Raw genomic sequence first — 23824 nt, forward strand, 5'->3', positions numbered from 1 at the left:
TTTGGATATTCAGTGCTTTAATGATGTTGACCAGCAGAGTGCTGAAGAGGGAGCCCTCCTCCTCCTCCCCCTCCTCCCCCTCCTCCCCCTCCCCCTCCTCCTCTTCTTCCTCCCTCTCCTCCCATCACTCCATCACTACAAATAGACATGGATAGTGTCGTGAACCGTTCATCAGAGTTCTAAGCAAAAGATTCCAGACTACTCTATCAGACTGAACACAGACCCTGCCACCCAGTAGGACCAGCCTTAGTACAGTCGTTGCAGCGTGAGAAGAATTGCATCATGGTTGTAGATCTCGCCTGTCTCATGCAGCCTTGGTTAGAACCAACCAGCATCACTGCCCTGGAAGGACTAGGCAGAGAGGGAACAGCAGGATTTCCTCCCTTCAGGCCTTTGCCAAGGGGGTGCTGGAGGAGGGGCTGGGGCTGGGGGAGGGAATCATCAAGGATGGTGTCAACTGGCTGAAGGGGTTGGGATGTCGTCTTGGGGCAAGTGGTATTCACCAGAGTCCTCAGAGGTGGGATGGAGGCATCCTGGACAAGTTCTTTTCTTCTAGAATTTTCCCAAAGAGGTTGGCTGCCTCCATTGCACAACCCCAGTGAATCGTGAGCCCGTAACCTCCATGACCATAGTTATGGATGACCTGGGAGAAGCAAGAGAGATGGTGACCAGGTGCGGGAGGGACCTCAGGGCGTGACCGGGAACGCTGGGGTTACACCGGAAGACCAGGAAAGAGCCTTCTAAAGAGTGGATGCCCTGAGCTCCATCAATGCCTTACCGGGGCGGTGGGCTGGGCCTGGGACTAGCTTAAAGGGAATGGTCTGAGGAGTGTAGGCTGACACGCCACACTCTTACAATCTGCTTAAAAGGAGAGGGTGCTCCACCCAGCAGCATGGGAAATGCAGGACCTCGAAATCTTGCCCTCAGAGCGGTCAGCTGCCCCAGATCCCTTGGTTCTCATACTGCACACACTCAGCTTTGTAGAGACGGCCACGGTCCCTCCACATGTGCACACAATCATCTGTACCCACTGTCTACACACACACACTCATTCACACACACATCTGCCTACACGCACACTCGGTCACACACACCTGTCTACATACACACTGGTTCACACACATGCCCTCCGTGCACCCCTGTCTGAGATAAGAGGAGAAAGCTAACCTGGGTGCAGGGGTCGGTTCCAGCCCACCCTGCTCACACCCCTGGTGAGGGGACCCAGAGGAGCCCCTCCAGAAGGACAATGTCTCTGAGGAAGCTCCAGTCACACCTGAGCCTGGCCCCCTTACCCGTGGCCTGGCTTACTAGGTAATGTCTCCAATGGAGGTCCTGGTTTTTTTCCTTAGGCCAGAGAAAGTTGTTCCTATCCACATCTCTCTACTCAGTCCTTTCCCATCTCAAGTCTCCATGTCCCCTTATATGGGGGAAGGGGGAGGGGAGAGGCTGGTGGGGGAGGGGAGAGGCTGGTGGGGGGAGGAATGGCTGGGTTGTTGCTGGAGCTGGGTAAACACTGCTGCCCTTGACACAACACACCTCTGCACTTGAAGATCCAAAGCGAAGGCGTTCTCTTTCTAGCCGGACCTGAGGTCGGACTGGCCGGAAGCCAGTGAGTTCACCCATGATTCTTGCATTCTGGGGGAAAAAGAAAACCTTCTGATGACTTTGCTTCCTGGCTAACATTCTAGGCAGCTGTGAGTTAGCTTTCAGACTCTCATCGCTGCCCCCTTCGCTAGTCACCACACTAGTCATGTTAGCAGTCACACACATCCCACAGTGTGAGCGTGTGAGTACGCATGAGTGTGTGAGTGTGTGAGTATGTATGTGTGTGAGTTGAGTGTATGTGAATGTGTGAGAGTGCAAATGTGTGTATGCGTCTGCATGTGTATGTGTAGGTAAGTATAAATGTGTATATGTGTATAACTGTATATGTATGTGTATTGTGTGTGAGCATGTGTACGTGAGTTTGTGTGAGTGTATAAGTATATATGTATATGTATTATGTGTGTATGTGTGTATGGGTTTGTGTGAGTGTGTATATAAGTGTGTATGCATGTGTATTTTGTGTGTGTCTAAATATACATGTGTGTGAGTATATATGTGAGGGTGTATGTAAGTATAAATGTGTGTATGTGTATAAGTGTATATATATGTGTGTGTACTGTGTGTGAGTGTGTGTTAAGGTGTGTATGTATGAGTTTGTGTGTGTGCATAAGTGTATATGTGTGTATATTTTGTATGAGGGTATGTATGTGTATGTGTGGGTTTGTGTGAGTGTGCCTAAGTGTATATGTGTGTGAGTGTATGTAAGTAAATATATGTGTGTGAGTGTGTATAATTGTACATGGGTGTGAGTGTATGTGCGCGTGAGTGTGTGTGTGCAGGTGCAGGCCCATGCATGCTACAGTGTGCATATGGAAGTCAGACGACAACCCTAAGTATCAGCCCTCATCTTCTACTTTGTTTGAAACAAGCTCTGTTCACTACTGTGTGTGCTGGGCTGGTGTGCAAGCCTGAGGAATCCTGGTTCACACCTTCCACAGCACCATAGGTGCATGGGGATTACAGACGTGTGCTGCTGTATCTGTCTTTACATGGGTTCTGGGATCCGAACCCAGGTCCTAACTGCTGCACAGCAAGTCTTTACTCCCTGGGCCATGCCCTTTACCGTCTGCCACCACATACTTGTTCATCTATGGCAATGACGGTTGTCAGCACCAGCCCCTGTCCTGGTGTTACCACCATGCCACCATCACCGCCACTGCAGTCATCACCACCAACTGCAACATCATTTCCCACTGCTCTTGTCACTGTGACTGTGATCAGGCAGATGTGAAACTGGAGACAAAGGTAAGAACACCTGCTCTCTGTGAAGACATGCTGAGGCCACCGTGCAATGAGGGACACTCTCAGAGGGGCCAGTGAGGTGTCATCAGGGCATAGCAAGGACTTCCTAAGAAGTCACAGGCTGTAGTGGACTGTGGACTGTGTACCCCAGTCTGTGCCCTGTGTACCCCAGTCTGTGGATTATGTACTAGGTACCCCAGTCTATGTATTGAGTACTGTGTACCCCAGTTTGTGTATTGTATACTATATACACCAGTCTGGGTACTGTGTACTGTGTACTGTACACCCCAGTCTGGGTACTGGGTACTGTGTACTGTACACCCCAGTCTGGGTACTGTGTACTGGATACTGGATACCCCATCTGGGTACTGTGTACTGGATACTGGATACCCCAGTCTGGGTACTGTGTACTGTATACTGGATACCCCATCTGGGTACTGGGTACTGTGTACTGCATACCCCAGTCTCTCTCTGGGCTAACTGGCCCACTTATCCCCCTGTAGGTATCTTCCCATCAGGACCAAGCTGCCCTGGCTGAGGCCATCACCAACCCCTCACCTTCAGGGTGGGCTCCAGTTGACAGCAGCTCTTCCAAATGGTGTTGTGGTCATGGACGCTGTTTAGCTCGCTCCAGTTCCCCAGCTGGAATACACCTCCGAGTGTAACTGTCTTGGAACTATACAAAAATAAAGAGGTCTAAGGAAGACAATGTCTGGCAGGCAGAGGCGTCTCCCCCTCTCCTTCTCCCTCACTATCGCATCCTCTGAATCACCCACTCCCGTCAGCCTTGCTGCCCCTGCTAAACACACCCCACTGCCATCGTGGTCTCCATCACTGTGCCACCATCCCCAGTATCTCCATCACCATCAGTCCCACCATCTCTGTCAACAACCCGCTACCACCAGCAATGCCATGGGCATTGACCCCATCACTGTCTCTACCACCAAAGCAGCATCACCATGGCATCGTCATCTCCACCTTGCCAATAAAATCAGTACCAAGGCAGCCATCACACCACCACATCGCCCATCATTGGCTCTGAAACCATCATCTCTGCCAGGCTAGAAGCATGATTGGTCTTCATCTACAGCGGATGCCGCTCCCGCTCCACCACCATTGATGATGGTGATCTCCTTGACATTGCACTCAAATACCCCTATGATGGTTTGTGTATGCTTGGCCCACAGAGTGGTACTATTAGAAGGTGTGGCCTTGTTGGAGTGGGTGTGGTCTTGTTGGAGTGGGTGTGGCCCTGTTGGAGAAGGTGTGGCCTTGTTGGAGTGTGTGTGGCCCTGTTGGAGGAGGTGTGGCCTTGTTGGAGGGGTGTGGCCCTGTTGGGGAAGGTGTGGCCTTGTTGGAGGAGGTGTGTCACTGTGGGTATGGGCTTTAAGACCCTCTTCCTAGCTGCCTGGAAGTGAGTTCTTCCATTAGCAGCCTTGGGATGTAGAACTCTCAGCTCTTACTGCACCAGGCCTGCCTGGATGCTGCCATGTTCCTGCCTTGATGATAATGGACTGAACCTCTGGACCTGTAAGCCGGCCCCAATTAAATGTTGTCCTTATAAGAGTTGCCTTGGTCATGGTGTCTGTTCACAGCAAAAAAAAACCCCTAACTGAAACACCTCCATGCCTGTTAACAGTCCCTTCGGCACCACCCTTCCCCACCCATAAACTTGCTACATCGCCGTGATGATGTCGTTCAACACCAGTAGCCCACCATCCCCTAACACAGCCTCCACCACCAACATTGTGATCACCTTAAACCCAATTGCTCTCCCACCCCCTCTACAGACATTCCAACCCAGGTCACTGCCCGAGTACCCAGGACCTTCGTCCTCGCCTTTCCACCTCTGCTACCAGAATGAATGTTCAAGGTAAAGTTTAATCAGGACTGAATCTCGCCATCCCGGGATTCACCGCCTAAGCTTATCTATAAAGCCATGGAAGAAAAACACCGGCCAGGTGGATGGGGTGTCACGACGCCATGAAGCCTTCCCTTCTATGACCTTAGATCAGTCAGAGCTTTACCCTGGGATGATGTATGGAGAGTTGTAGATGCCAAGGCTGGGATCATGGGTGAGGATGAAGTGCTTTATCCAAGGGGCCTCCACCTGTTAGTCAAGACAGATGCATCTTGGGAGTGAGGTCAAGGTCAGCGGTTTACCCTTAGGCTTGCTCCCTCCGTGCTCAGCCCTCTCATGACCCCTCTGACCCAGGATTGCAGGAGGGTCACCTGACAGCTCCCCTTGCTCCTTGAAGTATATCCCATAGCCTCACCACATATCCATAGGAAAACCTGAGCTCAGTGAGCAAACGGACACACAAGGACCACACACCCCTGCACACCTACAAACGCACACGTGCACATTCACATGTGCATATGGTCACACCCATAGGCATGCCCGCAAATGTCAAGCATGTACATGGACATCCCCACACAGCACAAGAGGCATGGAACAACAGTGTCACCACAGACTGGCTCACCTGGGCTCTAACCCTCGGCTCACTGTTTTCTGCTGTGCATCCTTTCTCATGTTACTTGACATCTCTGTGCTTCAGGTAAGATGGCAGTGTGATACAAACTAACCGACTGACTCAAAAAAAGTACTTAGGTGTGCACCTTGCACTTGATAAGCACTTCATAAAGGTTCCCTATTTTTTTTTTCTGAGCTGGGGACCGAACCCAGGGCCTTGCGCTTGCTAGGCAAGCGCTCTACCACTGAGCTAAATCCCCAGCCCCTATTTTTTCTGTAACTCAGGGCTGTGCTATGTTCCTACATGGGGAAAAGGTTCCTAAATGCACAAAATTCCAAAACAGCAGGGCTGGGAGTAGGTTGGTCCTTATTTCTTCAATGAGTCACTCCCTCGAAGTCTGCAGTCACTCCATCAACATGGACCCTGTGCCAGCTTAGAAGTGGCGGGAGAAGACAGAGCAAGCTCTCCACGGACCACAGGCTGCATCTCCTCACCTGGATGATCTGGCCCCGGCCTGGCTGCAGGGAGGCGTCTGCTTGCAGAGCCCCGGCCCACACCCCGGTGCAGTTGATAATCACATCCACGCCTCCTCTCACCACCTGGCAGCAAGAACAAGTCAGGGTCAGGAAGGGGTGAGGACTGTGCTGTGCCCTCTCCCATCCGTCCTCCAGCCTCTTACATCACAGCTGTCTGCTCCCTGGGGAACTGGGGTGAGGTGTGCCGGTATGGATCCAATGACCCTGGCTCCAAATCTCCCTACTGTCTTTCACTCAGTTTCTGATCACAGAAATGTCCTTTTAGCTCCCAAGACTCAGCTACTCTCATTTGACAATAATTTTCCTCCTCTTACTCCTCCTCCTTCCCCTCTTCTTCCTCTTCTTCACCCTCCTCCCCTCCCTCTCCTCACTGCTCCCCCTCCTCTTCCTCCTCCTTCCCTTCTTCCTCTTCCTCTTCTTCCTCCTCTTCCTCCTTCTCCCCTTCCTCCCCACCCTCCTCCCCTTCCCTCTCCTAACTGCTCCCCCTTCTCTCCTTCCTTCCTCCTCCCCTCCTCCTCCTCTTCTTCTATTTTTGTTGTTTTTTTTAATTCTTTTTATTTTTTTATTTTATTTTATTTTTTTGGAGCTGGGTACTGAACCCAGGGCCTTGTGCTTGTTAGGCAAGCGCTCTACCATTGAGCTAAACCCCCAACCCTATTTTGGGTGTTTTGAGACAGAGTTTCTCTGTGTATCCTTGTCTGTCCTAGAACTCACTCTGTAGACCAATCTGGCTTTAAACTCAGACATCCGCCTGCCTCTGCTTCCCAAGTGCTGGGATTAAAGGCCATGAGTCACCACCACCCGGCTGACAATGATTTTCTAGCAAAACCAATAATGTTCACAGGCTACCGTAAGGATGCTGTGTGACCCTGAGGAGAGACTGATGGACAGAAAAAGTACTGAGAAGGGGAACTTTCCTGAAACCTTAAAGAAAAGTTCGCATCAAGACAAGATGGCACTACCCTCCATGAGACCCCTTTTAGCCTATTCCCTTGCCTTCTCTCTGCCAGGACACTTGCTTCAGTTCTGCCTGTGGCCAGAGAACTTGTCAAGTCAGACACAGGAAGCACCCCCATGCTTCCAGCCCATCACTGGTGACTCCCCCAAGGCCTTCACGGACACATACATTGCTAAGTGTGTGCTATGGTAGAGTCATGGAGGAGAATGGTTTCAGAATCAACCACAGACCCTAGGTGTCCATCAGGGCCACGCCTGACCACAATGAGCTCAGTACCAGCGGCTGGAGATGCTGCACTTTCCCTGTGCCAAGCATTGTTCTGCATGCTGGGACTAAATGAAACCACGGAGCTGAGCTGTTAGGATGCAGTGGTCCTGACCTCATCACTGTGTGGTGGTGGTGTGCATGTGGTCTGAGCTGAGTGCTGGACATTGCGGGAATATCAGCCCAGATGTCATGGGCAGCACGGAAAGGTCTGGACTGGGGAGTGGAGTAGAGCTGACTCCAGGATAAGGTGTCCTGACTGTGAGTCATGTCTGGGGGCAGATATAACCAGAGTCCCTCTGGCCACTGTGATTCCCTTGTTCCCTTCTCACCACCAATATCAAGGCAGACACCTTTCTCAGAATGCCCAAGTCCTCCTGGAGTTAGAGCCTGGATAGGCCTACAGAAGCCCTGAGAGTCCAAGAAGGGGCTCTCTCGCCCAACAGCAGGGAGCATCTCCCTCCCTCCCTCCCTTCTCTATTCACACACACACACACACACACACACACACTCACACTCATACACACACATACACATGCATACAGGCGTGCACACACACACTCACTCACACACACTAACTCACACACACTCACACACACTCATACACACTCACACACACTCATACACACACATACAATGCATACAGGCGTGCACACACACTCACTCACACACACCCACACACACACACACACACACACACACACACACACACACTCTCGACACTCACCTCTTCGAAAGATGCCACCTTCCGATGGATGAACTTCACTCCCCTCTCAGTTAACCTGGAATGAGGACATACATCAAAACCACCCCAAATTCACTTCTCTGCCACATCCCTCATAGAGGGTGGGACAGGGGACATTCCTGTGAACATTAGCCCCACTTGATGCCCCTGTGTGGTCTTTCAGTTCGTGAGCACTGGCTGGGCCACTGGTCTGAAAAATACCTCTAGCCCATCACTGAGCTCGTGGAGAAGGTCATGGAGCAAGCTGTCCCCTGAGGGTTTGGGACACAAGGCCAGAATCTCATTATAGTCTGTTACCATGTTGGTTTCTACCAAACTTTAGGGAACAAACTTTAGGGGAGAAAGGGCAGGGAGGCAGAGCTGAGCCAGTGTCATATGCACCTTTGTCAGGAGCATGATGCCAGAGTGCCCTACCCAGGGACACCCATCCCTCTCTTTAAATGTCCCAGAGAAGGGCTCTGTGGATGTGGCTCAGTGGTGATATGTCTTCCCAGAGGACGTGAGGCCCTGAAAATTCATCAAAAGAACTACAAATCAAACAATTGGAAGGGTTCCCTTGGGAGGGAGTCCTAACTATGTAATTTCATCGTGATAGGACACCTGGAAAGAGGCTAGTTAGGGGTCACAATGTCCCAAAAGCAAGAGTAGTAAACCTCAGAGCAGTGGTTTATTGTATTACAATTTCCTCAAATTTGTAACATTCCCCTCTGGAAGGAACTGAGACTCTCCTGAGACATACAAAGTAACAAATTTCATATGACTGAGAACACACAAGATTCACCAGGCCCCTCTCCAAGGTTATACAAGCAGTGGCAAGCTGAGGGAGGAGACAGCTGAGCAGCCCAGGGGAGAGTATCTGAGTTGTGCAGCTGCTTAGAGATGAACAGGGAGCTCCGGGGTTGCAGCTCACACCTGCATTGGGCTGGGCTTTTGATGCAACAGCCACTGAGCCATCTCAAGTCCTGTAACTGACCCCTTACCGATACTCCTGTTACTAATTCAATAAATTCATTGGCTCACCAAGTTGGACTTCGATGTAATGATCACTTTAGTCAGTTGTGGGTTTCCTATGTGGGGTGAGTAGTAATGTATGTGTCTCCCCAGGAGAGGTTTCACACGACACAGTTCCCGAGTTTAGCTGATAACTATACTCACCCAGAGAATGTACTGGATTGTATAAGATTCTGGACCTACTAGACATGAGACAACCCCCCACTCCCACCCCTACCCCCACCCCACCCCCGTTAATCCCTACACTTGGGAAACAAGGATAGTGGATCTCTGTGAGTTCCAGGCCATCCAGGGCTACATAGTCTCAAAAAGACGAAGAGTAAATAAGTAAATCAAATCTGGACCCTTGCCCTGGGCGTTCTGACTCAGTAGATACAGAATAGGACCCTGGAGGCCATACTTCAAAGCGTCTTCCCAGACCACTAGAATCTCCATTCATTTCAGAGTTTTTTTTTTTTTTTTTTTTTGGTTCTTTTTTTTTTTTCGGAGCTGGGGACCGAACCCAGGGCCTTGCGCTTCCTAGGTAAGCGCTCTACCACTGAGCTAAATCCCCAGCCCCATTTCAGAGTTTTAAAAAAGTCTTTAGTCTTTTCCCCAGCCCCTAAAGACTTAGCTCAGTGGTAGAGCGCTTGCCTAGGAAGCGCAAGGCCCTGGGTTCGGTCCCCAGCTCCGAAAAAAAGAACCAAAAAAAAAAAAAAAAAGTCTTTAGAGCTGGAGAGATGGCTCAGTGGTTAAGAGCACTGACTGCTTTTCCAGAGGTTCTGAGTTCAATTCTCAGCAACCACATGGCGGCTCACAACCATCTGTAATGGGGATCTGATGCCCTCTTCTGGTGAGTCTGAAGACAGTGACAGTGTGTACTCATAAATAAATCTTTAAAAAAAAAAACCATTATCATATGAGCTTGAAGCCTTGAGGGGATTTGCTAAGAAGTATAACAACTGAAATCTGCAAGTGGGTTGATGCTCTGTGCAATGAAGAACCATGGCTTCAGCCCACCGTGGCGATCAGGACAAGGGACAGCTCCCACACAGCACCCCAAGATCTTCAGCGTGGAGTTTGTCCACTATTTTCTCACATCTGGGTCCCTGGGACATCTCCTTCCTAAGGGAAGTTTAAGGTCTTACCTCTCAGTCAGCCATGATAGGTAGCTCTTCCCCTCAAGAAGGAGGCTCGTGTTGAACCAGCCATAGCTAGAGTCAGAGGGGAGTGGGGAGGGAACAGTCAGAATCTGCTGTTTGACAATTGTCTCAGTGTTGTTCTGAGTCCCCCAACATGGATATGTGGGGAGCTGATGGGATTAGAAGGTGAGGCCTAAAGAATGATCCTGAAACCATCGGGTCCTTCCTTCAAAGCCACTGTGGAACCCCCATTACCCCTTCTCATTGATAGGTCATGATATGAGCAGGCATGGCAAACACCTCATGAGCTCATAGGTAGCCCATATCTAGTGTGCAAAGCTGGCTGGCATTTCATCCCAAAGCCCTCAGGAAGCATCAGAAGGACAGGGTACAAAGGGCTCCAAGACAGAGATGGGATGGGAGATTGGGGTTTGGTACCTTCTACACTGTTCTCTCTGAATTGTCATGCCCTGATTTCTTTGCCCAGGACAGGCGTTAAGTCTCAGACCCTGGAGGGAATGGCTGAGACCAAGTTATAGCAAAGATGGTTCTCCCAGCATCCCTCAGTCCCTGCCTGTTACAGGGCATGGCTGGCATACCCCACCCCATACCCTGAACTCTCAGTCCAGGGGTCTAGCCTGCTCCTCTCTGTATAATCCAACCATTTTGGTTACCTGCCCCTTCTATACCTTTGGTCCTCTGGCTGCTGCACCTGCTTCTCCTCTCTCTGTTTTTGCTTCCCCTCCCCCTTCTCCTCACCGGGCTCATTCTGGCTATGTCCACTCTGGACTCTCCTGGATGGCTCTGTCTGTGCTATTCTCACCTTTGTCTTGCCAGTAAACTTCCTCTTCCACCACACCTAGGAGCAACCATGGCCTTTCCTTTCCCATTCTTTCTTTCATTTTCTTTCATTCCACAGGAATCTTACCTATAATCAGGGAACATGTCCAACTCGCTGGGGGTCAGCTTCCGGAATCCCAGAACTGTGCTTTTCCAGAAAGGGTCCTGAGGAGGAAGCAGAAACAGGTTTGCAGGGCCAGGTAGACTGGATCACCAGAAGAACAGAAACTCAGAGGGCGCTGGCTCGCGTCTGCTTCTCTGGCTCTGTTATTCCATCTTCACAACCAGCCCCTGAGGTGGATGCTGTGCATCCTTACAGACAAGCCAATGGACCTGGGAGGGGTCGAGGAACTCGTCTGAATCTCACAGCTAGGAGGGAGAGGTGAGAGCTCATGTATGTCACGTAGCTGTCTTCAGACTCACCAGAAGAGGGCATCAGATCCCATGACAGATGGCTGTGAGCCACCATGTGGTTGCTGGGAATCGAACTCAGGACCTCTGGAAGAGCAGTCGGTGCTCTTAACCGCTGAGCCATCTCTCCAGCCCTGAGAGCTGAGATCTGAACTCACACAATCAGGCTCAGGTCTATTCCTTTCAGTTAGCATAAGAAGATCAGGAGTAGAGTAGAGACAGCGGCTCAGTGGACCTGAGGCAGGGATGTGGCTCCATAGCAAGACACTTGCCTAAGACACGCAAAGCCCTGACCCTCAACTCCACCAAAACAGATAGGTAGATAGATGACAAATACATAGCTAGATGATAGATAGATAGATAGATAGATAGATAGATGATAGATAGATACATACATACTTACATACATAGATAGATAGATGATAAATGATTGATAGATAATAGATAGATGATAGATAGACAGATGATAGATAGATAGATGGATAGATGATAGATACATAGATAGAGAGATAGACAGATGATAGATGGATACATAGATAGATGATAGATAGATAGATGATAGATAGACAGATGATAGATAGATAGATGGATAGATGATAGATACATAGATAGAGAGATAGACAGATGATAGATGGATACATAGATAGATGATAGATAGATAGATAGATAGATACATAGATAGATGATAGATACATAGATAGATAGAGAGAGATAGATGATAGATGATAGATGGATAGATGATAGATAGATACATAGATAGATGATAGATACATAGATAGATAGATGATAGATAGATAGATAGATAGATACATAGATAGAGGGAAAGAGATAGATGATAGATGGATAGATAGATAGATGATAGATGGATAGATGATAGATAGATACATAGATGATAGACAGATACATAGATAGATGATAGATGATAGATGATAGATAGATGATAGATAGATAATTGATCAATAGATAGATGATAGATAGATGATAGATAACTGATTGACCAACAGATGATAGATAGGTAGACAGTCAGACAGACAGAACTAATCTGGACCATAAGTCTGTGACCTCTGAGTACTCCTCCAGGTCAGGAACCCAGCTCTATCTATGCCCCATTAGGTCCAAATCTCCCATTGAATGGCAGCTCCAGTGACACTGTCCTAAACAGAAGGATTGCTCTTGGGTCTAGAGGCCTAACGATGGGTTTCTGTTCACCAGAAAAGCAGGAGAGGAACCGCCCTTAGTCCTCCAGGAGCAGAGTGCCTCTCAACCTTCCCTCAAGGGTCAACTACCCTGGGCAAGGATACCCAGTTCCCGTCAGTCCAGACAATCTCTCGCCCTCTCTCTGTCTGTACCTCTCTCACACCCCACTCTCCGCATAGATTGCCCTGGTGACTTGGTCCTCAAAAGCCTTTCCTTCTACCACAGAACAAATGATCTAAATTCCATTGTTTCTCTGTACAATGGCTTATCCGCCTCATGGTCAAGGACTTTTGACTCACCGGGACTTCGTCTCGGAAGAGGTTGTAGCCTGAGATTAGGGCCAAGCCCATTTTCTCAGCGTTTGGAGAATGGAGGCAGCTCTGAAGGTGATCGAAAGTTTGCTGGTTCCACTCCCTGGAAATGTAAAAGACAGCACACTTGAGTCTCTTTTACCAATCCTGAGCTGACATCAAGGAACTAAAGTCTTTTTAGCATCCTGTCTTGTAAGACCTTATGCAAATGTATTAATACCACACACACACACACACACACACACACACACACACACACACCCCCATGCCACACACCCAGTAAAATCTTTGTTGCACACAGATTCTCCACTGTTTCTAAGATGTTGATGACCTGGAGCTGAGACGCCCCCAACCCCTCCCCTTCCTCCTTCTGTTCCTTTTCAGACTACCCACTCTGCAGATGCAGGCAGATCTCTGTGAGTTCCAAGCCAGCCTAGTCTACAGAGCGAGTTCCAGGACAGCCAAGGATACTCAGAGAAAATAAAAAAGACTTAACAACTAGAGCCCAGCCAACTGGAAAAGGTACAGTCTCCATCTGAGTCAGGACAAAAAGCAAATGCACTTCCTATCTCTATGTGTTCGCTCCTCTTTTTTTTTTTTTAAAAAAAATAAATCTATTTATTTATTATATACACAGTGTTCTGCATATATATCTGCATACCAGAAGAGGGTATCAGATCCCATGACAGATGGTCGTGAGCCACCATGTGGGTGCTGGGAATTGAACTCAGGACCTCTGGAAGAGCAGTCAGTGCTCTTAACCGCTGAGCCATCTCTCCAGCCCTGAGTACAACTTCTTAAAGATAAAATTAGCCTCGTCTGGACACTCCCCTTAGAATATCAGTCTCTTGCTTTGTCCCTAACCAAAATGACACCGGAGTCTTGGTCACTAAACACCCTGGGCCAAATTGCTCAGAATCTAGATTGCGTAGTGTCGTGGTGTTGCACGACGGGGACGTGTGTAACACACTGAGAAGACATCCCCCAAGTTCACTCTTACAGTGCTCCAAAAAGCTCCCCCACACCTAGCTTCCCAGATGGGAAACCAGGAGGAAAAGCATCCCTGTTGTGTACCCTGAAGATGGTGCCTGGGGCCTGGGCTCACACTGCAAAGTCCTTGACCTGGCTTTGAGCAGGTCAAGCCCACAACTGAGCACCGCCCCAGGAACACAGGTGACAGGCTTCACTCCAGTCAGATGACCTCTGTAAACAAGGTCGGTTGCCCCGACCGCACGGGATAGGCTTGATTACCCCCATGGGCGGGAGGAGGTATGTGGGCAGGAAGTAAGTCAGGAGGTATACGGCTGTTCTCTGGGTATCCTGGTATGGACCTGGCCACTGGCCACCATCTTGGCCAGTGTTTAGCAAAGCTTGCTTCAGATTTGGCTCAACGATCGTGGTAGTGGGGTCAACAATGCTGCCCAGGGCGGCTTTTGTCGGCTCTGGGACCTCCGGTTATGTCTGCTTGGTGCACGGTTTGTTATTTTCTTCATTCTTTTATCCATTATTCCTTATATATTTACTTAAAAAAATATAGGGGCTGCAGAGATGGGTCAGTGGTTAGGATCACTGGCTGCTCTTCCAGAGGTCCTGAGTTCAAATCCCAGCAAGCACATGGTGGCTCACGACCCTCTGTAGTGGGATCTAGTTCCTTCTCCTGGTGTGCAAGTGTATATACGTATAGGGTACTTGTATATATAAAATAAATAAATAAATCTTTAAAATTATACAGTCTCTCCATGTAGTCTTGGCTAACCCAGAACTTGCCAGGTAGACCAGGTGAGTCTCCAAATTGCAGTGAATCTCCATGCCTCTGCTTCCTGAGTGTTGGGATGGGATTACAGGTAGGTGGACTTTCCTGACTGGTTATTGTTTAATCTTAGTCTTGTTATGATTTCAAGTCTAGATGATCCCAAGCTTATAACCCACCCCCTCTACCCAAAAGCTCTATAACACATGACTCCAGGTCAAGTCTTCCGCCAGGGATTTGTCCTTGGTGGTAAAGACAGTGGTGAGAGGCTCCTTATGTGGACTCAGCTCCGTGGGCCCCCAGACTACCGCATGGAACCCTCACTCACGCCTCCTGCGGGTTGCTGGGGTCAGAGAGATAAGGCTGCCAGAGTCCCGCAGCCACATCGCTGGTAGTGAACGGCGTGAAGCGATCCGCATAGATCTTCATGTGCAGAGGTTGGGCTGGGTGGTAACGTTCATGAATGCAGAGGGCTGTAGACAGTCCGATGACTCCCGCTCCAATCACGGCCACGCGCATCACCCCAGCCTGCAAGAGAGAAGATGGAGGGTCCCAGTCATCACCACCATCACCGTGGGCTCCCAAACGTAGGCCATTTGTCTTCCGCTGCCTCATCCTTGAGTTTTTCAAATCACGTGACTCATGTGAACACGGCACCACAGTTGGGCTAGCCTGAGCTCCGCTCTTCTCAAACAGGTTGTCTTGGGTCACAGCCTCAGTTACCTCCACTGAAAATGGGTACATCTCCTCTAGGGTTGTTATGAAGATCTCGATAGGTTATGTGTTGACAGTTCACACAGACACACACACACACACACACACACACACACATACAGATACATAGACACAGGCACAGACACACATGCAAAGACACACACAGACACACACACATACGCATACAGATACACACGCACACAGATACACACAAGTACAGACTCACACACAGAGTGACACACAAGCACACACACATACACATGTTTCATTTTTTTACATGTCTACATATGTGTATGCACATACACACACATACACACACACACACACACACACACACACACACACAACCCTCAGTGCAAGGTGCAGGTAGAGACAAGAAGAGGACATCTGTAACACCCAGACTTGAGGTTACAGATTGCTGGGAGCCCCCAACCTGAACCTGGATCCTCTGGAAGAGCAGAACGTGCTCTTAACTGCTGAGCCATCTCTCCATCCTCACTGTTCCCAGCTTACCAGGAGCAGCGCTGGGGTGAACAGAGGTGAATCCCGTGCCTAAAGTCACTCAGCTGATAATCGTGGCAGCTCCCTGGGTGCCCCACCACCGAGGTTAGCTTTGGCCGCCGGTATTAGTCTGGTAGTCAGGAGTACTGGCTTCAAATAGAGCTCAACCCTGTTAACCGTCAGCCCTGGGTAACATGCCCCTCGAGCTTTAGATTTCCCTCAGGGGTGGACACCAGTGGCCAAACAGCTCTGGTATTGTAGAGAGCCAACCTCCGGGATCACCTACTGTGCTCCTGAGCCAGAACTACACATATCCCTACACCTAAGCCTCGGTTGTCCTTCTGAGGTCAGGGCTGCTGTTCTTAGTCCCATTTTACAGATAAGGAAACTGAGGCTCAGAATGGCAAAGTGCCTCACACACATCTCCAGTAAGTGCTGGTGTTGGAATGTAACTCTGATTCAAATAAATCCTGTACACGTTTACGGCACCCCAACTGTGCGCCACACTGCCCACGAGCCAGTGCGGCTTTGAGCGTGTCCGATGCAGGGTTTGCCCTCAGAACTTGCTCTTCTGGCAGAGGAATAGGCCAGCCTTGGACTAGGGGGCTGGCTACACCTTCAGATGTTTAGGCCTAGCCGCTTTTGACCTTGCTCTATTCAGACAGCTCCTGCGAGGCAGAACAAGGGGACTGTGTGTGTCCGGAAGGGCCAAACTCTTGCCCCTTCTTACACTCGGCTGGCCTCCCTCAGACCCCAGCTCCTGGCAACGTGGGCCTGGGGCCCTGAACAGTGGATCATTCTCAATATGGCCTAGTTTTGCAAAGCGGGGGTGGCGGGGTGGCGGCAGGCCACAGAAGCTGGACTCTGCTGGGGTTTCAGATGCCAAATTGGGTACCGAGTCCACAAACAGAAGGTGGCAGCTTGAGGCCTGTGCTTGGGTGCTGAGGGTTTAGGGAAGAGCCCCTCCCCCGCCCCACCTGTCCCCTCCCCCACTCCACCCATCCCCTCCCCTCCCCACCCATTCCATCCATTCCCTCCCCCTCCCCACCCTTCCCCCATCCCCACCCCCACCCTCAGCCCCAAGAAAGTCAGGAGTGCTCCAGTCTCATCAGCTGTCATGAGGATTCAGTGCCAAGCTCTGCAGTGGTTCCTGCTAAATGGTGCCTGGGAGACCTTCGGGACATGGTATCCAGTGCCCAGTACAAGTACTCAGTACTCGGTACACAGTACACAGTACACAGTATGTAATAGTGCATGTACTCAGTACCCAGCACACAGATTACACAGTACAGGTGCTCAGCATACAAGTGCACAGAGCACAGTATACAGTATAAGTACTCTGCACACAGGACATAGTACCCAGTACAAGTACTCAGTACAGAGCATACGGTATACAGTACAAGTACTCAGTATACAGCACACAGGACTACCCAGCACAAGTATTCAGTATGCAGCCCAGAGTACCACCTAATACAAGTACTCAGTATACAGCACACAGGACTACCCAGCACAAGTATTCAGTATGCAGCCCACAGTACTAGCTAGTACAAGTACTCAGTATACAGCACACAGGATTACCCAGCACAAGTACTCAGTACACATGCTTAGTACTCAGTACAGAATACACACAGTCCATAGTAAACAATCTTAGAAGCTCACAGTGTGCTGGATCAGCAGGTCAGACACGCACAGCTTAGCCTACCTCTGACATACTGAGTGTGTGAGCCTGGCCGAGTCATTGGACTCCTCTGGGTAAGAGAGAGCAGCTCCCAGTCTGCCCAGGGTTAGGGTGCTCCCTCCTGTGATGCACATTTTCAGTGTTTGAGCCAAGAGAGTTCAGGGAAGCCAGGGGAGCTGCTCTGTGTGAATGGAGCCTGTCCTCTGTCTGCACACTTGCAGGCTGGCTAACCCCCTTGTCTCCCTACCTCAGCACACTCTGTGAGAGAATGCCTCTTGCCCATTGTTCTCCTCGCCCCAGCCTGGGACAGACAGTGGATGCACACACCAAGAGGGGACATCTTAGGAAACTCTTGGGTGCTTGGGAACTCAAACACAACTGCAGTTTACAGGTGAGGCGATGAGTCACCCAGACAGCGGCTTCAACTCGAGGTCAAGATAGGGGCTGGAGAGAGAACCTATACTGATGCCTGCACCACTGAGAGACCCAGGAAAGGACAGGTGAGGGGCAGGGGAGAGGGCTGATGGGGTGTCAGGGGTCTAGATAGGGGAAGACATCTGTAATCTGAGAAGTCAGGACGCTGAGGCAAGAAGAAGCTACAAGTTCCAGGTCAGACTGGGCTTCATAGCAATTACATGTCTCAAAAAGATAAGGGTTGAAGTGGAGGGAGAGGGGGAGGACCCATGAGGCAGGTCTGGTGGTGCACACTTGTGTTCCTAGCACTGGAAAGGCTGAGTCAGGAGGATTGCATGTTCAAGACCAGAGGTTACATAGTAACTTCCTGCCTTAAGAGGGAAAAAAAAAAGGCAAAGAAGAAACTTTGAACCAAAGCATGGCCTTGGGAGGACAAACCCAGACTGATCGGAAGTCTGGCTCTGATAATGGCTTCCAAGGGATGGTGAGAGGCGCGTGCCTCACAGGTCCCAGTTTTCCCCACTATGCAGAACTCTAAGGAGGAACTAGACATCCCTGTGTGGATAGAAAACCAAGGAAAGGGGAGAGACTATCCCTGAGTCACGACCGTGAGGAAAGGATCATTTCCCAGGGGTGGTGGGAAAGAATCGTCTCTGTGAGGGGAGGGCTGCAGCTGTGTGGGTTCCAGCCCGTGTGTGTGTGTGTGTGTGCGTGTGCGCGCGCGCTCGCATGTGTGTGTGCGCGTGTGTGCATGTGTGCATGTGTCTGTGTGTGTGCCTGTATGTGTGACTGTCTCTGTGGGCATGCCTACGTGTATATCTATATATCTGTATGTGTGTTTGTGTGTGTCCCTCTGTGTATATGGGTCTTTGTGTGTGTGTGTGTGTGTGTGTGTGTGTGTCTGTGTGTCTCTGTGTGAACTGTCAACACATAACCTATCGAGATCTTTGTAACAACCCTAGAGGAGATGTACCCATTTTCAGTGGAGGTAACTGAGGCTGAGACCCAAGACAACCTGTTTGAGAAGAGCAGAGCCCAGGCTAACCGGACTATGATGCCCTGTGTTCACATGAGTCACATGATTTGAAAAACCGAGGATGAGGCAGCGGAAGACAAATGGCCTATGTTTGGGAGCCCTGCAGTTCCAAAGTCTAAAACCCACCATTTGTGGGAGTGCCAGTGGGAACAGGATTGTAGAGGAAAGACTCTGAACCCTGCATTTGACCCTGACAAGAGTAGCTATTGTTAAAGTACGGTACGAAGGCATGTATGTGGTCCTCATCAGAAGCAGGAGCTAGACCACAGAAGCCTCAGTCTAGCCTCAGGTAAGATCATGCATACATACACCAATGAACGTCTGAGCCAGTCTGTGCATAGCTCTGTTATTAAGTCAACCATTTCCTCGTGGTTGCTGACAGTTTTACGTTAGAGGTGCAATTCTGCTTCATGGCCACTCATTTTAATCAACCGTGCTTGGAGTGTGTGTCCTGGAAGATGAGCTGGCGAAGGTATGGCATTCATCAGAGAGGGAAACAGACAGACAGACAGACAGACAGACAGACAGACAGACAGACAGATTATAAAGCCTATTGGACTCTACCATCACTAGGACACAAAATGCAATGGAGACAACACAACACGTCCTCTAGGAGATGGTCTCTATATCATCCTATGGGACGCCAGGTCTCACCCGATTCAGCCCGAATGTATCTCAGGGCAGCAGTCAGATGGCACTGGCTTCTCTCTTTGTCTCTCTGGAAAGCAACCGGAGGAGGCAGCTCATACCTCTGACTGTCACGTACACTTAATGGAGAACACGAAGGACTAGCGAAGCCAAACAGCCGTAACGAGGAGGCACGGAGACGAGCACAAGCCGGTCCTGCCAGGACCATGTGGCTGAACCTTCTCGTGCATTCCCAGGTTATCATTTAATTGGGGCAGCAGTTGTGCTGATAATCAAGCCCCCCTCCCCAGCACAGCGATAAAGACCATTTAGGGAGTGTTTATTAGCTGGGCGCCAGGCGTTTTCTATCCCTCTGTCTTCTGAGCCTCAAATTCACCCCGTGAGTCAAGGTCCCCACATTCAGAGACTTCAAGATGACTCAGCTGCTAGAGGTGCCTGCCACCGAGCCTGACCAGCTGAATTCAATTCCTGAGACCCCCGTGGTGGGAAGGGTGAATGCAGTCCCAAAAGCTGCCCTTTGACCTCTACCTGAAGAGCGTGAGTGTGAATTCCTGCCCCCATCCCCAACCCCATACCAAACCGATCAATAGCATAATGAAAAAAACTTTGTTCAAAAATGCCGTGTTCCAGAGGGGAAAACTGAGGCTTGGAGAGGTAAGGTTCTGAACCTGCCATCCCCTTCTGACTACACTGTACCCCTAGGGGTACAGGGGTACAGTGTCATCTCTCAGGGGGACATTTCCCCAAGTCTGTCCTTTTTTGGGGTCACCAATCTCAGTCGCTGATGTTGAGCCCGGATTGTTGGCATGGAGAGGACACTGGGGAAGACACTATGTTGTTTCTGTCCCCTTTACTTACCGCTGGTGCCAAGTGTCTAGAGAAAAATGGCCTGGGGGTGCAGGAACCTGTCTCCAGCAGGATTGCTCCTGATTCTGGGCTGCGTTGACTTCAGCCCTCTGCCCACCAGCTAGGACTGGAACGCCAGGTCAAAGTCTTCGGCAGTGGAGGGGGCACAGGGCAAGGGGTGGGGCTGGGCACTGCACTTCTCCAGGAGCAGGACTCAGTCTGGCCACGGGACCTTCTGTTTCCTCCCTCTAGTGAGCTGCCTGACTTTTCTGGCTGATCCCAAGCCCCTGCGAAGAGGCCTGGGGGGTGGGGGAAGGAGGGGTTTCTAAGGCCCAAGCCAGCTGGAGATGAGCCTCCCCCCCCATTGCTGCACCCCAGCAGAGGGGAGGACCATTCCCTGGGCCACTGTGGGCCAAAGGCAGAGGACAGGCCCTTCCCGGCCAGCCAGCTAGCTCACTGCTGTTCTGGGACGCTAGACAGATGAGGCTGAGAAGGGACGCCTGCCTGGGCTGGGAGGATGTGTAGTCTTTGCTTCAGTATCCCAGAGACGAAAGCAGCAGGACTCCAGGTCCTTCTTCTGCCAAGGCTAGACCTCTAACTGGGACACGGTGAGACCAAAACACATCTGCTGAACAGAGGAGAATACTGTGATGGTGTAGTCTTCTACCTCAGCAACATCCACCACAATGAAGGAAGCACGTGTAACAGGGGAGAGAGCCCAGGGCCACAAGCACACTAGGCAGGCACTGTGACTCTGAGGGACAGCCATAGCCTTTTCTATTATTATTATTATTATTATTATTATTATTATTATTATTATTATTAATACACCATACAGCTTTCTCCCTGAATGTATGCCTGCAGGCCAGAAGAGGGCGCCAGATCTCATCACAGATGTCTGTGAGCCACCATGTGGTGCTGGGAATTAAACTCAGGACCTCTGGAAGAGCAGTCAGTGCTCTTAACTGCTGAGCCATCTCTCCAGCCCTCAAAATTATTTTTAATCTGCATTTTTCCCCTTTAGAGTTTCTACCATTAATTGAATACATAAAAGCCTCCCTGCAGCGTCCTTCTGCTCGCCATGTTATAGATTACACAGGTTTTTCTTAAAAACTTATTGTTGGGGGCTGGGGATTTAGCTCAGTGGTAGAGCACTTACCTAGGAAGCGCAAGGCCCTGGGTTCGGTCCCCAGCTCTGAAAAAAAGAACCAAAAAAAAAAAAAACTTATTGTTTTTTGATATGAACCCTACACAGATGGGTTATTGTATGAAAATTTCAGTGCAAGTCGTTGTGGGATACCCCCTTTACCAGTTATTGGCCCAGGAGTCTACCTACCATTGCTCTTGACTTACCCACCAGAACTAAACGGTAAGACCGATGGCTAAGACACAACACACTTTGGAGACAGGACACAGAGCAGCGAGGTTGAAATTTACCTAAAACTCGCTCCCTGGAGGGTCGTGCTCACAGTGCTGAAAGGCACCATGCAGGCCGGTGGACAAGAAAAGATAGCAATGGAATGGCCCTGCATCCTACAATGCCAACCTGCCAGGTGAGACGTGCTCAGCAGGGTAACAATGGCACAGACGTTATGGGGGCGACCGACTACTTTTGTCTTGGAAAGATTTCAGGCCTGATGCTGTAAACCTGGTCAAAAGTCTGGGGCTCAAGAGGTCACGGGTCGGGGGCTGGGGATTTAGCTCAGTGGTAGAGCGCTTACCTAGGAAGCGCAAGGCCCTGGGTTCGGTCCCCAGCTCCGAAAAAAAGAACCAAAAAAAAAAAAAAAAAGAGGTCACGGGTCACAGGTCACAGGTCATAGGGAGGAGCCTACTATTTTTGCTTGGCTAAATGGCACGCTGTCCAACTACCTTCCGGAATATTTATGCTTACGTTTGTTTTAAATTAGTGCTGCCTTCAGCCTTGGCCAGAGAAGCTTCTTCATGTGATGGCCAATGTTCCACTGCAGAGACTCCTAAGGTCAAAGAGCTGAGACAGCTGAGTGCTCAGTACTAAGGAGGGCTTCTATACAAACTTCCCTCCCCAGCCCTACCCTACCCCACCCCTCTCCTATCCCCCGACTCCTATCCCCCCACCCCCATCCTCCACCCCAACCCCAACCCCAACTCCCACCCTACCATATACATCTACGCCCACTCTCACTCCACCACACCCCCACAGGCTGCGGGAGCATTCACCATGAACTGTTGGGCCACCTACTCAAACCCCAACTGAACATCCATCAACTCAGACTCCTTCTCCTCTGTGAAGTGATGTGTCTGCACTCACTCAGCATTGAATACACCATGCGTTGTCTCCACAGGGTGACTTGCTCTGGGGACTAGGATATACATTTTTTTAAATGTGTTTATTTATTTATTATATGTAAGTACACCGTAGCTGTCTTCAGACACACCAGAAGGGGACATCAGATCCCATTACGGATGGTTGTGAGCCACCACGTGGTTGCTGGGATTTGAATTCAGGTCCTCTGGAAGAGCAGTCAGTGCTCTTAACCACTGAGCCATCTCTCCAGCCCGATATACATGTTTTTATGGGCTGCATGATTCAGCCTTCCAGAGCTCTGGGAACAAGGAATTTCATTTCTGAACTAGTAGTTAAAAGAACAATCACAAGCCCTCTGCTCCTAAAATGAAAAGCTATCAGAGTTTCATACCTTCCCCTTCTGAAGCTGTCCGGAAGGCACGGCCACTGTTTGGTTTCTGAAGCAGAGCCACAGGGCTTCACCGTTCCTGGTACTATGACCTTTGGTGAGCAGCTTCACCGCTCCAGGCAGCTACTTCCTCATTCATGAGATTCACTCCGTGTGACAAAAAACAATATCCCCTACCAGACCTGAATGACAGTGTAGGCCTTCAGTCCCAATACTAACCCTGAGGCAGAGGCAGTAAATTTAGCCTAGTCTACTCTACATAGTGAGTTTCAGCACAGGCAGGGCTACATAGTGAGACCCAGTCTCAAAAACCAAACCAAACCAAACAAAAACAAAAACACAAAAAGCAAAAAACCCCATAAAGAACCAGAGTAAACACGAAACAGGCCCCAAACATTATTGTCACCAGACCCAGCCAGAGGCCAGAAAAGGCTACCAGGGCAAAGTGATAGGGTGTATGGACCTGGGGTTTGTGGAGATGGTGAAATTTGATGACATTACCTGCTATCAAACTTCATCTCCAACACATGTACCAAGCGACACTTTATGTAATGCCTAGACAAAAACTGACGGGGTTGGGGATTTAGCTCAGTGGTAGAGCGCTTGCCTAGCATGCGCAAGGCCCTGGGTTCGGTCCCCAGCTCTGGAAAAAATAAAAAATAAAAAAAAAGAATTCAAATAAAAAAAAAAACCTGACAACTCAGTAACATGTGCAGTCTGCACACACAGAGGCATGTTTTCATGCGTGTGCAGGCATGTTTTCATGCGTGTGCAGGCATGTTTACATGTATGTGCAGGCATGTTTGTGTGCATGTGCATGCAAACATGCCTGCAGTGCAGCCATTTTGCA

General features: G+C 49.9%; 1 protein-coding gene across 4 annotated transcripts; it reads right to left on the bottom strand.

Annotated features, from left to right (window-relative positions):
* On the bottom strand, window positions 1-23065 carry Dao (D-amino-acid oxidase). Of its 4 annotated transcripts, XM_063270980.1 has the most exons (14): window positions 22978-23065; window positions 21462-21497; window positions 20315-20927; window positions 19463-19526; window positions 14794-14993; window positions 12704-12818; window positions 10885-10961; window positions 9963-10028; window positions 7807-7861; window positions 5816-5920; window positions 4875-4957; window positions 3406-3523; window positions 1537-1635; window positions 1-643 (listed from the first exon to the last, which is right to left on the bottom strand). In XM_063270980.1, exons 5-14 carry the CDS (start codon window positions 14982-14984, stop codon window positions 512-514), a joined length of 1041 nt encoding a protein of 346 aa, XP_063127050.1. In that variant the 5' UTR covers window positions 14985-14993; window positions 19463-19526; window positions 20315-20927; window positions 21462-21497; window positions 22978-23065; the 3' UTR covers window positions 1-511. The 4 variants fall into 4 exon arrangements, with proteins under 4 accessions (XP_063127050.1, XP_063127051.1, XP_038944931.1 ...); XM_063270981.1 differs by lacking the exons at window positions 21462-21497; window positions 22978-23065 and having other exon boundaries at window positions 1-351; window positions 504-643; window positions 20315-20715; XM_039089003.2 differs by lacking the exons at window positions 19463-19526; window positions 21462-21497; window positions 22978-23065 and having other exon boundaries at window positions 1-351; window positions 504-643; window positions 20315-20768.
* Window positions 23066-23824: the final 759 nt, after the last annotated feature.

Source organism: Rattus norvegicus, chromosome 12 (genome assembly GCF_036323735.1).
Source record: "Rattus norvegicus strain BN/NHsdMcwi chromosome 12, GRCr8, whole genome shotgun sequence".
Taxonomy (NCBI): Eukaryota; Metazoa; Chordata; class Mammalia; order Rodentia; family Muridae; genus Rattus; species Rattus norvegicus.

What these genes read in the sequence shown, in the direction of transcription:
- Dao (XM_063270980.1), bottom strand. Translation starts at nt 14,984, where the DNA reads ATGCGCGTGGCCGTGATTGGAGCGGGAGTCATCGGACTGTCTACAGCC. An exon ending in CTATCATGGCTGACTGAGAG is followed by an intron (nt 7,862 to 9,962) that starts GTAAGACCTTAA and finishes TCCTCATTCCAG; the next exon opens with GTTAACTGAGAGGGGAGTGA. An exon ending in AGGTGGCATCTTTCGAAGAG is followed by an intron (nt 5,921 to 7,806) that starts GTGAGTGTCGAG and finishes TCTTGCTGCCAG; the next exon opens with GTGGTGAGAGGAGGCGTGGA.